Here is a 17,714-nt window from a genome sequence, read left to right on the forward strand (position 1 = left end):
TTCCAAGGGGCTACAATAGTGTTCATGTAGAATCTGAAATCGTAATACAGAAAAATTTGTTTCAGAGCAGGTTGCAGCCAGCAACAATTTGATACCCCTTTATGTAATGCATCCGTTGCCATTGAGGCAATGAACTTACATTTTTTGAAGATAGTAGTTGGAGGTGAGACAGAATGAATAGGAACAGAAATTATTGAATACTTTGAAATACCAGAATTTCAATATGCCAGAGGCATGTATGGTAGAGAAAAGATATATATCGTATTTCAAATGCCATAATTGATCACTGACTTGTGACTTCCTGAAATGAACATTTGAGGAGTACCGTGAAGCCACATGCAACTTATGAGAAAAAGAAGGCTCTAATTTACTAATCATGCCTACCATTGACATGCAATGGCACAGGCATGACTAAGATGCATCCCTGATCAGAAGACATTCTTATGTATAAACAGAAGAATAAACAGTATGCAGTTCAAGAAGTACATGAAAATGATATCTACTCCTCAAATAATTTTTAGAAGTCTAAACTAAATGATTTATTTAAATGAATTAATTTACTATTTATATAAGAATAAACTCTACAGAAATGTAAATACCTGTATAATTCCCACATAAATATGCAGGAAGAATGAGATTTTCATTTTTACTTCATCATTTTAAAAGTAAAAGAAAACTTTACAATAATGCAAGATAAGCAATTCCTCAGGGTAGCTTAGGAAACCGTGCTCACTTTTATTATCCTCACTTTATTGGCAGGAAACTAATGCTTAAAGAGACTACATTCAAGCAACCCACAGATGCCGGTTCTGCAGTCTTAAATAAATTTATTTATTTAATTATTTTGGGAAGTGGAGAGAGACAGAGCACACTCCCAACTGCTAGTTCATTCTCGCATGCCGGCAACTGAGGGCGGTAGGAGACCAGCAACTTGAGCTTTCATCCATGCATACCAGGATGTGCATTGCCTGGTTGGAACTGGGAATCCAATTCAAGCACCCTGCTGTGTGGCATCTTAACTGGTGTCTTACATGACTGCCCAGTGTCATGTGACTTTAATACAGAAACTATGGCTCTAACAGCAAATCCTTTCCACTAGATAAAGGGGGAAAGAGTGGGAATTTTTCCTTCCAATCAAGAACTTCTAAGTTGAGGTTCCCCTATATAAATTAAAGCCACTGATTCCTGTTCATATTTGAATGAGGCTTCTTAGTAAGGGAAACAGAGCAAATGATGTAGTATTGGCAGACCAATTTTTGATGTACAAAACATGGCAACAAACCATGTATGTAGGTAAGGAAGAGAATTATGTGTTGAATATAAGCCAGAATCTTGAAACTTTGTCAATTACTTACTAATTATTTATATAACATGAGATGATCTGATCTAATACAACTCCTCAAGATATATGTTTCAAATTTGTATAACATTCTTTAAAAAAGAAAAGATGTTCATATATAGTTTACCTGCTCATCTCTCAGATTTATGGTGAGAATAACATTTAAAAATGTGACAATGTTACACATAATAATATTTCATTACCAATTTTAGTATTTATTCATCATTGAAAATGCTAATTCTCTTACTCACAGAAATCTTTTCCATGACTTATCCAGATAATTACTCCAACTCTTGACATCATTTTCCATAAGCACACACAGCTTCAAAATATTATTGTATCCTCACCTGTACATATAAACCAAATATTTCAGTCAAATAGAAAATATGTTTGTATATCTGTAAATACAACTGTATGTACATGCGACTGTCTATTAAAACAGGTGAAAAAATTACAGAGTTTATTCTGAGAATTTAAAATAATTTGATTTCGTGAGCATCACTTATATTTGACAAAACAATTTAAGATGTTAATAAAGATAACAATACAATTGTCTGTATTAATATCTCTTCTTTACCTTACTTTAAAACACCCACTTGCATTGTGTCTTTATGTTCATTTCCAGTTGATGTCTACATTGTGATTCTACATTCACTCATAAGTTGTCAGCAGTAAAACAAGTATATGAAATAAACCCTATAAGGTTTCATCAGTCAATAACTATTCATCATACAGTAGAGAAGACCAATGTATGACCCAGTAGTGTTCAGTTTAGCCTATGGACAAAAAAAAATAAAAATAAAAATAAATGAAATAAGTGAGAACCTTGACTCCAGACTCCTCAGCCTGGGTTCAAATCCCAATTTCTTTGCACAATCTGTGACATGAACAATTTATTTAAAATTCTAAAGTCCTCAGATTTCACTTTTGTCAGTGGGTATGAAAAGACAGCCTATTGACAGGATTCCTCTGAGAACTGGATAAGGTGATACACATAAAAACATCGTGTTATTAGGTGCAAGAAAGATCAGGGTTAATCTCAAGAACAAGGTCCCTGAGCTACCCAGGGACACAGAGCAGAATTGACATTTTTAGTCCTAACTCCTATATAAATATCAATTATATAACTTCAGAATGTTCCATTTTTAATCTAAAATATCAGGATACAGAAATAATTGGGGAATAAATGAGAACATGTAGAAATAATTTTTGAGGAAATAATACATGGTGAGATTTTCAGTTCTCATAAATCACATGTTATGTCACAGAAAGATTAAGTAAAATAATCTTGCAAAAATATGTACTTGTTATGTGGGCTTCACATGAAATGAAAAGATGAAGATAGATATAATTTTATTGGACTTGAAGAAATAGATGCTCCTAAACAAGAAAGTCAGGAGAGAGAGAGAGAGAGAGAGAGGAGGGAGAGAGAGAGAGAGACACTGACTTACATTCTGTTCCAGCAGCTGCTGTTCATTGGACACTTAGGATGTAACATGTGCTCTCCTGTAGGTAAGCTCCAAGTGTACTATTTTATTTACTTTCACAAACTTAACTTTGATAATTAATCTAAAGTGAAGATGAGGAGTTGAGAGCCAGTAAGTTTATATAATTAGTCCATGTATACACATTTATAATTCATAGAGAACACACTGCAATAAACTTAACAACCTGACCACAACAGACACATTTTAAGCACTCTATTACAGTTTTAAATCATTTATCAAAATGGAAAACATAAATTATAATTCTCACCATGTATGACTTCCGTGGAGATTCTGCTGATGACAATTTCTTATTCTTTAGAAAGGGATGTACAAACAGTGGCTGACCAAAATGTGGATTTATTTTCCAATTCTTCTCTACATCTAAGACGTAGAGGAAGACCAACTGTAGTGGATAAGATATGTAAAGTTTCCCACTGATGTTCAAATTCTGTCCTCAGCATGGTCCCCGGAAAAGAAAAAAATGATGAAGCTCAATGTTCTGCCTTCGTTTCCAACTAGCATTTAAAGAGGTTCTCCCTGAGAGGTCATGAACCTGTAGACTTGAATCTCAGTTTCCCCCAGGATTTAGAAATTTTCCATCTGTTAGGTTTCCCATGATATTGCTTTGCATAATTTGACTTGCTCAAGTGCTTAAAAGTTTCTGTCCCCATGGCCGGCGCCACGGCTCACTTGGTTAATTCTCCGCCTTGCGGCGCTGGCAGCCCGGGTTCTAGTCCCAGCTGGGGCGCCGGATTCTGTCCTGGTTGCTCCTCTTCCAGTCCAGCTCTCTGCTGTGGCCCAGGAAGGCAGTGGAGGATGGCACAAGTGCTTGGACCCTGCACCTGCATGGGAAACCAGGAGAAGCACCTGGCTCCTGGCTTCGGATCGGCACAGCATGCCAGCTGTAGCAGCCATTTGGGGGGGTGAACCAACAGAAGGATGACCTTTCTCTCTGTCTCTCTCTCTCTCACTGTCTAACTCTGCCTGTCAAAAAAATGTTCCTGTCCCCAAACAATTTAAATACATATATATTTATATTTATTTATAAATATTTAATTTTTCCAACTTGTCCTTGGTTTATGTTTGAAGATGCTTTTATTTCCCTGGTATTCATTAAAAGAACAGTGAGCATATTGTGTTTGAATATGGTGTCTTTTCTTTGCAAAATTTGGGGAAAATGTCCATGTGCTTCTTAAATGCAAGACATGAGTTCCGGGATAAGCTAGCATCAATCCACAAAAACATGGATTATTTTGGATTGAAGCAGTAATGAGCATGCTTATTCAAGAACAATACTTTATATGAAAAGAAGAAAATTTTCATAGATTATTTTCTATGACATAAAAATTTAAAAATTCATTTCTAGAGAGGAAATGTGATAAATGTGATAAATGACATGGCAGGATTCTTTCCACGAAAGGATGGTAGTATTGAGACTGAAGCTTGAGGGAATAGTTGGACTTAACTATCCAGACCCATCAGAAAGTAAACAGGCAAAAACCTTACTACTTCATAATATCATTGCTAACTTTAACTTTTCCTACCATTTTATGTGTATTCAACCCCAACAGGAAAATGCACAGTTGTGGAAAATAGAGTTCTATTTAAGTTCAAATAAGAAAAGAGAAAAAGACAGAAAGCCATGGATGTCAAATGGAGGCTACAGGGATAGTAATTTGCTCATTCAGTGCATTTCCAATATTCTATTCTTTCCAATGCATTTATAATCCCACCTTCCTTGACTGTTAAATTAAAAAAAAAACATGCAGCATAGCTACAGAGACAGGAAGACAATGACTCATTTTATGGACACTTTATTATGTTCTTTAGAATTATTTATTCAAAATTTTTAGCAAAAATTCTATAACACAGATTATTAAGATACGTTTTGAAAGCAAGCAGATCTAGTCTTCCATTTCTTCCCATATTTTAATGTCAATAATAATATTCAAAACAGCCACATAAATAATTAGTTTATCAATTTCTGGGAGAACTTGTTTTCTCAGTGTGGGAGCCAGGGTGTGTGACTATTAACACACAATAACCTCTAAAACCGGGGCTTCTACTAAGATGTTCCAAACAAGACAAATATTGTTTGCACAAATGATGTTTGTATAATCAGTTTCAAAGAAAATAATCACAAGGCCACGAATGGCTGCACAAAATCCTGGAGCCAGTGCAGTGTGCTGATCGCCTGATTGGGATGTGCACAGAGAGGAGCGTATGCACTTGCTCACTGTCTGCTAAAGGCACTTGAAGACTTTTCTGCATGTCCAAGCATCTCTTTCCCTATCAGGACCAAGAACAAAGTCTTCTTGTTCTTTGAAGAAACTGATGGTATTGAACTAATGCCTCTGGATGTCCTGATGACCATTTATTTTACTCTGTTTTACATCATTATTCATAAGGTTGTGTCATTTATAAGGCTGCCCATGAATCTGGCTTCCAGTGATTTTCACACATTGACATTTGCTTGGTAATGATCTCAGACACAAATGTGATAACCAAAATATGCAAACAAAATTTTTTAAATTTTTCTAAAGATTTATTTTATTTATTTCAGACAGAGTTATAGAGAGAGGTAGAGACAGAGAGAGAGGTCTTCCATCTGCTGGTTCACTCCCCAGGTGGCCGCAACAGCCAGAGCTGTGCCGATCTGAAGCCAGGAGCCAGGAGCTTCTTCCAGGTCTCCCACGTGGGTGCAGGGGCCCAAGCACTTGGGCCATCTTCTACTGCTTTCCCAGGCCATAGCAGAGAGCTGGATCAGAAGAGGAGCAGCCAGGACTCAAACCAGTGCCCATATGGGATGCCGGTGCTTCAGGCCAGGGTTTTAACCTGCTGCACCACAGCACCAGCCCTAACAAACAAAAAATTTAAGCAATAATTATTTTCTTGGATATGCCAAATACCTGTGTACAGTTTTATAGCATAAGTGTAGAACTACATAGTTCCACCCACGTCTTCCCTTGAACTCATTAGGGCCATAACTGTTGCATTTCTAGAATGCAATGTCTTCCAAGACTATACCAATAGACAGGATACGATTGTTAGAAAAAAAATTAAAAGTATATAAAAAGATCAACTATAGTTTAATTGTCATAGGCAGACTCCTTCCCACATTCTATGAAATGTAAACAAAACCAGAGATGAGAGGCGTGTTAGCACAGCAATCCAGTGTAAAATCTGGAGCCATAGCACCAGGACTCAAATCCCACCCAGTTGCCCACCAGTAGTCTGACATTAAATAAAATCCCTGATATTCACATGTGAAATACAAATAATAAAAATAAGCATTTTATCTTTATATTTGTTTAAAGGGAATGAATTTCATATATTTCATAAATAGTTTAAAGAGAATAATGATACTTCCCACCCTACCACCCATCCCTCCCTCATTACTATTCTTTTTTATGTGAGACATACTACCTTTTTTCATGATGATCAAGAGTTAGGTATGACAGCTTCAAATGTCTTTAATAAAATCATAAATAAAATGTACATAATATCTTGAATACATATAGCACAATATAAGAGGAAATATAAACTAAGTGTACCTTTGGCTGTGAAAACAATTAGGATACAGAGATATGAAAATCAGGGAAGACACTATGGGAAGAGAAATGAAATGCATATTTAATGGAAATGAGAAGGAAAACACTTCCTAAGGAGAAGTGAAGATCCATATGAGTTAGCCAGACTCCAAATTCATAGTAGAAAAGTAAGTTGTCCTTTCTGAACATCATGGAAGCAAAGTTATGAAATTTAGACTTGTCTTCATTACTAAGTACAAAATTAGCAGATATTGTAATATGGAAGTATCTTTGATTAAAATTTATTGGGGTGAGCATTGTGCTCAGGGAGTAAAGCTACTGGTTATGATGGCCACATTCCATACTGGAGAACATGGAATGTTGACTGATACCTCATTCAGTATGGAAACTTTTCTAATCTGAATGGAAGTTTTCATAACCCAAATAGACACCTGATGATTCTTCATCCAGTCAGTGACTTCTACAGAAAATCAGTGTCTTTGTGAAATTGTGATTCCTTAAAACACCATCTTTGACACATCCCGTCACATAGGCAGTTAAGACAATTTCCCTTATTTTCCCACTGTCTTCCCAAGTGCACCACAGTTTTGTAGAACAGTAGCAGAATTCTTTATCACTTATTTAAATTTACACATTAAATCCATCAAACTTGACATATCTGCCATAAAGCATAATTGTCAGGTGGTCACCAAGCTCATGAGAAAGGTCATGATTTCCTATGAAATGCCAGTAGAATCTTCTCTTAGAGTAACCTGGGCCCAAATGATTTAATAGAAAGTTTTCCCTACTTTTCTTTTTTCATCTTCTGTGTACTTTCTAGGTGCTAATCCAGGTATAAGTCATCTTAATTCAATGGAAATATATAGTTCTCTAAATTGCACATTATGTGTTAAAAATATGCCTATCAGCCTCACACAAAAGCTGACTTTGGCTTTTTTGTGAACATTTAAAACAGGTTGTTGGATTGACTTTATTTGTTTCTTTTTTTCTTTAATAGCTTCATTAATAAGACAGTACAGCACACAACTGAGGCCCCAGTGTGTCAGTTAAACATGGGGATGTATATGCATGTGAAGAGAATGAAAACAAGTTTAAACTTAACCCCATTCCTTTTGCCAGCTAATGGAAATACAGAAAACAAACGGACCATTTCTCTCTAAGTGTACTTTATCAAGCCTTTGGAGACACCACAAGTTCTACAAAAAAACTGCTGTGATCAGTTAGAATCTTCAAATTAAATTACAAGGATGTTTAAAACAGACTTGCAATCTTCCCCTTATAGTAGATTTGACTTAAGCACAATGAAAAGGGGATTTTACTAATAATCTCCACATGAAATATCAGGATTAATATCTCAGGAAAGATCAAGGCAGCTACTCCCCACCTTAGATATAGGGCTAAATATTGTGTCTTCAGCTGCTTATAAGAAGTGTTAAATACAAGAACAAAAAAAAAAACAAAACAAAACAAAACAAAACAAAACAAAAAAAACCTTTTATTCTAAATTACAGTCAGTAAAACAAATGAAAAAAACTAAACCAAAACTCAAGAATGGCTTTTAGATGATTTGTTACTAAATATAAACATACATATACTCAAGGCACTTTTTAACTTTTAAATTGTAATTTAACCAGAACTGTAATACCCACTCAAGAAATAAGGTAAAATTCTAATGTCCTGGTAATCAACATATTAGAAAACAACAGATACTAAATTTGAAACTTGGTAAATCAAATACATGAAACAGAAGAACTGCATTTTAAAGCAAGGGTATAAAAATAGGAGTTGCTAGGAAACTATCAGCACTGTGGCTTTTCCTTGGGAGTATCTTCTTGTAAAGTATAAACTATAGTGAAGACAAACGCGGTGGGCAGAATATATATTCAGAACCACAGAACAAATGCAGTGATGAGTTAGAGCAGAAACAGTGAATGCACTTTATAATCCACAGGGGTACATCTGCAGCTTTCAGCAATTATACCAGGAAATATTGTAGTGTTCTTATTATATATATATATATATATATTTTTTATTTTTTGACTGGCCGAGTTAGACAGTGAGAGAGAGAGAGAGGGAGAGGTCTTCCTTCCTTTGGTTCACCCCCCAGTGGCCGCTACTGCTGGCATGCTGAAGCCAGGAGCCAGGTGCTTCCTCCTAGTTTCCCATGCGGGTGCAGGGCCCAAGGACCTGGGCCATCCTCCACTGCACTCCCGGGCCACAGCAGAGAGCTGGTCTGGAAGAGGAGCAACCGGAACTTGAAGCTGGGGTGCCGGCTCCTCAGGCGGAGGATTAGCCTAGTGAGCCGCGCACCGGCCAGTGTTATTATATTAATTTTAAAATTTATTCCATGTTACAACAGTTCCATTTGTACAATAGCTGAAAAAGCAAATTAGAAGGACCCTAAAATTAAGTCTTCATTAATTGAGAGGGATTTACTTTATCCATTTGAACAAACCCCCTTCCCCATGCTTAGATCCAAAACAATGTGAAGATTTTCTAGTTCAGATGGAAGTCATACCACACAAAATGTCTTTTAGTTTAGGAACAAGCACAGAATAAACTCCTAAAATCAACTACTGACTTAGGAGAGAGTCTGGGAATTAAGCCAGCCACAAGCCATTCCAATCTTCCTCTTAATGCAAAATTTAATCTTAAAAATTGGCCAAATAGTTAATCGCTTCCAAAAACTCCTCCAACAATTATGCTTAGATTCCAAATTAAAGAACCTGAAGAGGCCAGCGCCACAGCTCACTAGGCTAATCCTCCAGCTGTGGAGCCCGCACCTCGGCTTCTAGTCCCGGTTGGGGCACCAGTGCTGTCCCAGTTGCTCCTCTTCCAGTCCAGCTCTCTGCTGTGGCCCAGGAAGGCAGTGGAGGATGGCCCAAGTGCTTGGGCCCTGCACCTGCCTGGGAGACCAGGAGGAAGCATCTGGCTCCTGGCTTCAGATCGGTGCAGAGCGCTGGCCGTAGCGGCCATTTGGGGAGTGAACCAATGGAAGGAAAACCTTTCTCTCTCTCTCTCTCTCTCTCTCTCTCTCTCTCTCTCTCACTGTCTAACTCTGCCTGTCAAAAAAAAAATATTTTTTGATTCATCAGGAAACTACTATATATTCCTGAAAGCAGTTGATTCTCAAGGATGTGCAAAGTCACCTCAAGATTTTTTGCAAGAATCTTGCCTCTTTAGTGTCACAAAAAAATAATAAATGATTTCATTAGAAAATGCATTGTAAAATTATTAAGACAGTGTCATGTGCAATTGATATCAGAGATGACCCCCTAAAATCTATACAGAAATGTAGTCCCTTAAAGTTCCCCAGAAGTGCCATCTGGGATGACACATATTCTACCGGAATTTGGGGTGCCATACGATATCAACATATGCTTATTAATAAATCCCCAATGTTAATTAGCTCGAAGGGGTTCTTGCCTAAGATTTAGAGAAGAATTCTAAATACCGGCATCAATAAATGAGGCAGCATGGTACATTTTAGGCCTTTTTTTAGTGCAAAAAGTGTATAGGAAAGTGAGGGCTTTAGTTCAAAGAGAAGGGAAAATCTGGAAATTAGGGTAGTGTCCATACCAAGCAGAGAGCCCGCCAAAAACCACGTGCAGCAAGCGCCTTGAACTCCTATCCATCACTTATCATCGGCAGCAAATCAGAGGCAGAGAGCCTTTTGGGATGCTCCTTGCCCTTTAAATATTTTTTCACAGTGGAGTGGCTCCTGCCTTCAGATCCTGCAGCTCCAGCCATTGCCACGAGCTGGAGAGTGAACCAGCAGATGGAAGACCTTTCTCTCTCTGCCTCTGCCTCTCTGTAACTCTGACTTTCAACTAAACAAATAAAATCTTTAAAAAAAAAGATTCTACGGTTCAAAAAAATTCAAGAAGTCACTCAAATTCTGTGGTAGATGCTAATCCATTCACCTTAAATTGCAGTCTTGTGATTCAGGAACCACTCATGCAGATATGAGGATGCTCTGCTCTCTGCCCTTCTAAGCCTTGATTGTCCTGTCACTGAAGTCACCTACACAGAAGCATTGCTGAATTTCAATAGTTTGAGTTAGTTTCAGCTCCAAATCTCTAAAATAAATTTTTTCATCCATAAGAGTTTTACTTTTCTAAAGAAATTATCACCAATAATTGTATATATCATGGGCACAGTGGGACATTTTAGAATATGTGTACAATGTGTTCTGATCAAATCAGGATATTGTGAGCTACAGTCACATCTATGTAACATCAGGAACCTATTCCTTCAATCTAGTTTTGTCCCCATAAACCAACACCTCGTATCCCTCAGCACCACATTCAACCTCCAATACCTACAATTCTGTATTCAGATTGAGATTTTTGCCTTCCGTTTGTGAAGGAGAAAACACAGTATTTGTCTTTCTGTGTCTGCCTTACTCACTTAATAGGTGTCCTCCAGTTCATCCATTTTGCTTCAAGTGAGGAGATCTCATTTATTTTATGACTGAATAGTATTTTATTGTGGATATATACCAAATTTTCTTTATCTGCTCATCTGTAGATAGATACCTTAGTTGATCCCCTATCTTGGCTATTATGAATAAAAGTGGTGCTGCAGAGGACTTTTTTAATATTATGATGTCATGCAATTTAGATACAGACCCAGTAATTGACATTTGGATATTTCAGGTTTTGTACAGAATTCTATACTGTTTTTGTTTTTGAATACTAATTCACATTCACACCAACAGTGTAAAAGAGTTTCCCTTTCTATTATCCTAATCAACACTTGTTACCTGTTTTCTTTTCCGGTGATAGCCATTGTAACACAAATGAGGCAGTAGCTCATTGTGGTTTTGATTTTCTGGATACCTAATGGTATTGAGTATTTTCATATATCAGTTGGCTATTTGTATTTCTATTTTTATAGATATCTATTTAGGCCCTTTACCTATTTGTTAACTAAATTGGCTTTTTTGTTGTTGTTGTTAATTTTTTAGTTCCTTATACAATTTGGCTATTAATTTTTTGTCAACAATTTGAAAATATATTTATCTCCTGTTCTCTGGATATCTCTTAAGTCTGCTGATCATTTCCTTTGTTATGCAGAATCTACTGAATTTTATATATAACCCACTTGTCTATAAAAGTTTTGCTTTTATTATCTTCACTTTTCAGGTCTGATCCAAAATAACACTGCTGACATCATCATCTTGAAGTGTTTCTCCTGTATTTTCTTCCAGCAGGTTTTATGGTTTCAGGTCTGATATTTCTGTCCTTGACCCATCTTAATTGATTTTTGTATGTGGTGTGAGGTAGGAGTCTAATTTCATTTTTCTATAGGTGCATATCAAGTTTGGACACTGAAAATAGTATCCTCTACCATATGTATATTTTTGTGACCTTCATCAAAATTCATTTGGCTTTATGAAATGGATTCTTTCTGGGTTCTCTATTCTGTTGCAATGAAACATGCAACAGTTTTAATGCTGGTACAGCAATGTTTAAATTACTGTAGGTTTGTAGTATTTCTTTTTATCTTTTTTTTTTTTTTTTTTTGACAGGCAAAGTGGACAGTGAGAGAGAGAGACAGAAAGAAAGGGCTTCCTTTGCCGTTGGTTCACCCTCCAATGGCCTCCACGGCTGGCGCGCTGCAGCCGGCACACCGCACTGATCCCATGGCAGGAGCCAGGTGCTTATACTGGTCTCCCACTGGGTGCAGGACCCAAGCACTTGGGCCATCCTCCACTGCACTCCCTGGCCACAGCAGAGAGCTGGCCTGGAAGAAGGGCAACCAGGACAGAATCCGGCACCCCGACCAGGACTAGAACCCAGTGTGCCGGTGCCGCAAGGTGGAGGATTAGCACAGTGAGCCGCAGCGCCGGCCTGTAGTATTTCTAAAGTCCAGTATTGTGATATCACCATCTCTATTTTTTTCCTCACTTTGGCTACTCTTTTGTGGTTCCATTTGAATTTTAGGATTTTAGGATCTTTTTCTAATTCTGTAAATAACATCACAGATATTTTCATGGAAATTACATTGAAACTATAGATTTCTTTGAGTAGCATGAACATTTTAACAATATTAATTTTTACAATTTATGAACATGGGCTATTTTTCATTTTTTCTCCTCAATGATTCTTTTCATCAGCGTTTTGTAATTTTCATTCTAACAATCTCTCACTTCATTGGTTAAGTGTATTCCTAAATAATTTATCTCTGTTGTTAATGAGATTAGTTTCTTGATTTCCCTTTCAGTGAGATCATTGCTAGAGTAAAAACTGATACTGTATTTGAATATTGGTTTTGTGTCCTAAACTTTACTGAATTGATTTATCAATTGTAACACCTTTGTCCGGGAAGTGTTTAGGTTTTCCCATGTGTAGAACTATGTCATCTTGGAGCTGCTGTGAATTAAAGCCCCAGCATCCCATATGGGTGCAGTTCAAGTCCTGGCTGCCCCACTTTCCATCCAGCTCTCTGCTATGGCCGGAAAGCATAGAAGCTTGCCAGAGTGCTTGGGCAACCACACCCATGTGGGAAACCCAGAAGAAGCTCCTGGCTCCTGTTTTCAATTTGCCCAGCTCTGGTAGTTACAGCCATTTGGGAAGTGAACCAGTGGATTGAAGATTCCTCTCTCTGACTCTGCCTCTTTGTAACTCTGCCTTTCAAACAAATAAATAAATATTTTTTAAAAATAAAAACTATTCATCTGTGAACATGGATGTTCTGACTTTTCCTTTCCGGTTTGAATGCCATTTACTTTTTTCTTACTCATAATTATTCTTGCTAATGCTTCCAATACTATACTGAAGAAGAATGGTGAGAGAAGAATGACATCCTTTTCTTATTCCAGAATTTAAGAAAATTCTTTCAGCTTTTACCCATTCAGTATGATACTGGCTGTTGGTTGCTTATTTATAGCATTAATTATTTTGGGATACATTACTTCTATACCTAATTTGTTGAGTTTTCCCTCATGAAATTATGTTGAAAAACAACAACATTTTTTGCAGAGTGTTGTGAATTGAAAGCAGTGTGATAGGTAGTTTGCCATGACATTGCTTTTTAAATTACAAGGGTCTAAATTAAAAAAACATTCAATTCTCTTGAATTAATCTATGAGGATTCAAAGTTGACAATTCAGAGTTCAGTTGTGATTTCCAAGTGAAAACCACATTTTCTGACTCACACATTAATTTTTTTACATTATTTACCTCTTTCCAGAAAATACACCTCCCCTAAAGTATTTATCAAAGATATTTTGTTTCTGTACTATAAACATTATATATTTTGAACATTTACTATTTTATTTTTCATCAGAAACTACCACCAATCTGTTCCATAATTTCATCATTGCATTTTTCACTTCCTTATTCCTAAAAGTGTAGATCAAAGGGTTGAGTAATGGGGTTACAGTGGTGTAAAATATTGAAATCATTTTGTCAAAGGAGAAAGCAGATGGAGGTCTTGCATATATAAATATACATGGGACAAAGAACAAAACCACAACAGTGACGTGAGATGCACAGGTGGACAGAGCTTTCCGTCTTCCTTCAGAACTATAGTTTCTTAGAGAAAACAAGATAATGCTATAGGACACGAGCAACAAAGAGAAGATTATAATGCAGATAAGTCCACTGTTAGCAACCACCAAAAAGCCAAAGATGTGAGTATCAGTGCAGGCAAGCTTCAGTAATGGGTACAGGTCACATAGGAAATGATCAATGACATTGGGACCACAAAAGGGAAGCTGGAGAGTGAAAAGGATTTGGATGATGGAATGCAAGAATCCCCCTGTCCAAGCCACCCCGATCAGAATGCCGCAGAGCCTCCAGTTCATGATAGAAGAGTAGTGCAAGGGCTTACAAATGGCCACATAGCGGTCATAGGCCATGGCCGTGAGGACGATCACTTCCACGCCACCAAAGAAATGTTCGGCAAAGAGCTGGGTCATGCAGCCTTCAAAGGAGATGGTTTTCCTCTCATAGAGGGAGTCCACAATCATCTTTGGGGCCATGGCAGTGGAGAAGCAGGCATCCAGGAAAGACAGGAAAGCCAAGAAGAAGTACATGGGGGAGCCCCACAGTGCAGGGCTGCTGCTGATACTCACTACAATTAGCATGTTGCTCCCAATAGTCACAATGTAGACCAACAAGAATACTACAAATATTATTTTCTGAATATCTGGATTCTGGGAAAGCCCCAGGAATACAAACTCAGTAACAAAACTTTGGTTTTCCATGATTTAAAAAAAAAATAGTTGAGAACTACCACAGTGATCATGCAGATCTGCAATTGTGGTAAATAAAATTTTACATCACACCAGTTTGTAGTATTATGTCATCAATAAGTTCCTGCACAAATGTACAAATTTATCTTGTGGGCTTCTATTCCACTGAACACACACACACACACAAAAATTCGTGGGAGGTCAAGCAGAATTAAGGTAGAGATCAATTATCTAATAATCTGAAATAGCTAGAGTTCTATATGGAGGACCAGAAGCAGGCACATGTGATAAATATGCCAAATAATTTTAAATATCAATGTCAGCTGTCATTCTGACAGCTTCCAGGAGTAGATATCTGAGCACATTCGACATTTTTAAGGATGTTTGGACTCTAATATATAATAGCTGGCTTTCCTTAGTACAATATTGGATAGGTTAAAGAGAATGTGATTACTGATCAGAAGACTGCAATATCTACAAATAGAAGAAATTACATGTATTCAAAAGGGAATTCAAAATAGTAGCTATTCTGTAAATATTTCATTAAATTACTAAACTGATTTGCATTTTTAAGTGATTTAACTCATTCTTGATAAAACAGAAAAATCTATGGAAAACTGCTGTATTCCATAATTAATATATAATAAATATTCACCATCATAATTTTAAGATGAGAACATAAAGATAACAATGCCTATCTTAGAGTGCTGAAATGGTGGCAAAAGAAAATAATGATAGGAAAGCAATTGTTCAGGACCTACTGCCCAGTAAATTGTTTTGTCTTATTACCCCTGTTGTATTGGTTGAAACTCACTCTTAAACAGATTAAGTTTAATCAAACAATACACATTTGATCTAGGATTTTATCAGTCTCTGGCTCCAACACCCAGGTCCTCCCACTAAGCCCACAGGGACAGGAGTAGGGTTTTGCTTCACCAGAGTAACTTCAGAGCATGGATGGCCTTTCTGCAATCCCCATCCACTGGGGAAGGTTAAAGACTCAGACTCCTTTGGTGGTCATGAATGCATGAAGCACCTGATGAAGGAAACAGAGAAAATGGTGTAGGTTCAGAAGGTGGTGGCCCTTCTACATCAATATGCAAGTTGGCAATAACCACCTAAGAAAGGGAGGAAGTGGTTAACGCTGTAGCACTGTAGGTTAAGCTTCCGCCCACGGTGCCAGCATCCAATATGAGCGCCAGTTCTAGTCCTGGCTACTTCTCTTCCAATCCAGCTCCTCTCTGCAATGGCCTGGGAAAGCAGTAGAGGATGGCCTAGGCACTTGGGCTCCTGCACCCATGTGGGAGGCCCAGAAAAAGCTCCTGGCTTCTGATCAGTGCAGCTCACACCTTCGCAGCCATCTGGGGAGTGAGCCAGTGGATAGAAGACTTTTCTCTCTGTCTCTCCTCATTGTCTGTAATTCTACCTCTCAAATAAATAAATAAAAATGTTTTCAAAATAAAAGGGAGGGAAGCAACAGGTTGGACATAAGCCAGAGATTGGAGGATTTATTATTTGCCTATTATTTATATAATGTAGCACCATGTGATCAAGAACAAACCACAATGACAAATGAACTTGATGTAGTATAAAGCAGAGATTGTCATGGATAATATTCCTGCTCATCTCCAAGGATTATGATGAGGATCAAATTTGAAGATTTAAAAATATTGTTCATGATAAAGGAAGCTTACCAAATGTTGGTGGGGGTACTATTTACTCACTTGAAAACCTGTCGCCAGCCAAAGATTTTCCAGGAGTCATTCAGATAATTACTTCTCATCTGTATATGTGTATGTACACATATATATATACACACACTGGCACTTTTTTAAAAAAAAGATTTATTTTTATTTATTTGGAAGAAAGAGTTACAGAGAGAGAGAGAGAGAGAGAGAGAGAGAGAGAGAGAGATACAGGTCTTCCACATAGGATGCCAGAACTGCAAGCCAGGGTTTCAACCCGCTACACCAGAGCACCAACCCCCACACACTGGGACTTTAAAAAGCGTTAGAGAAATATATATTATGGGGGCCAGCACTGTGGCATAGCAGGTAAATCTGCTGCCTGCATGCTGGCATCCCATATGGGCACCAGTTCGAGTCCCAGCTGCTCCATTTCCAATCCAGCTCTCTGCTATCGCCTGGGAAAGCAGTGGAAGATGGCCCAATTCCTTGGGGCCCTGCACCTGCATAGGAGACCCAAAGGAAGCTCTTGGCTTCTGGCTTCAGATCGGAATACCTCCGGCCATTGAGGCCATCTGGGGAGTGAACCAGCGGATGGAAGACATCTCTCTCTTTCTCTCTCTCTCTTTGCCTCTGTTCTCTGTTAACTCTGCCTTTCAAATAAATAAATAAATATTTTTTAAAAACCACGTATTATGAACAAACTATGCAAGGATTTATAAAAGTTTTGCACCAAAATAAATTCATCTTTTATTTAATTATTTTTCTAATTTGAAAGACAGAGTGACAATGAGATAGGGAGAGACATTTCTATCTGCTGGTTCACTCTTGAAATGCCAACCAAATCCCAGACTGAGCTAGGCTGAAGCCAGGAGCTAAGGACTTCAAGCAGGTGTCCAACGTGTATGGCAGGGACTCAACTACCATAGCACCAACCCTGTGTGCATGTGTGTGTGTGTGTGTGTGTGTGTGTGAATATCTATATATACATACATGTGAATAAAAGTTTGTTAAATATTGTGAATAAAAAGTGGGCTTTATCTTAAGAATGAAAAATAAGCTCATTTTATGATTGTCAGAGTTAAGAGAAACTATTTCAACTCTTAATAAAACTAACAAATATATATATTGTGTACACTTATATCCAAGTAAAATCCATCCTTTGTCAAAGTATAAACCAACCATTTCCATTCTGTTCTGATGTTCGCTCTTAACCAGTGTCTGCAGTATGAGCCCATATGCACTTCTAAGCTATCTCTGAGAAAACAAAATAATCAAAAGTTTTATAAAGTCATTGGGTAAGTCAACCATTTATTACAAAGAACGCCAACCAAGATATGATCCAGCAGTGGTCAGCTTAGCCTAGAGCCAAATCAAAAAAAGAGAAAGAAGTGAAATGTATAAGAACATCGTATATAGATTCATGCTCACCTGAATTAAAAAGTCCAG

At 37.5% G+C, this 17,714-nt stretch overlaps 1 protein-coding gene across 1 annotated transcript; it reads right to left on the reverse strand.

The window, feature by feature from the left end:
• Positions 1-13,656: 13,656 nt before the first annotated feature.
• On the reverse strand, positions 13,657-14,592 carry LOC100359193 (olfactory receptor 4C15-like). The gene has a single exon (XM_002709114.2). It carries the CDS (start codon positions 14,590-14,592, stop codon positions 13,657-13,659), a length of 936 nt encoding a protein of 311 aa, XP_002709160.1.
• Positions 14,593-17,714: the final 3,122 nt, after the last annotated feature.

Source organism: Oryctolagus cuniculus, chromosome 1, assembly GCF_964237555.1.
Source record: "Oryctolagus cuniculus chromosome 1, mOryCun1.1, whole genome shotgun sequence".
Taxonomy (NCBI): Eukaryota; Metazoa; Chordata; class Mammalia; order Lagomorpha; family Leporidae; genus Oryctolagus; species Oryctolagus cuniculus.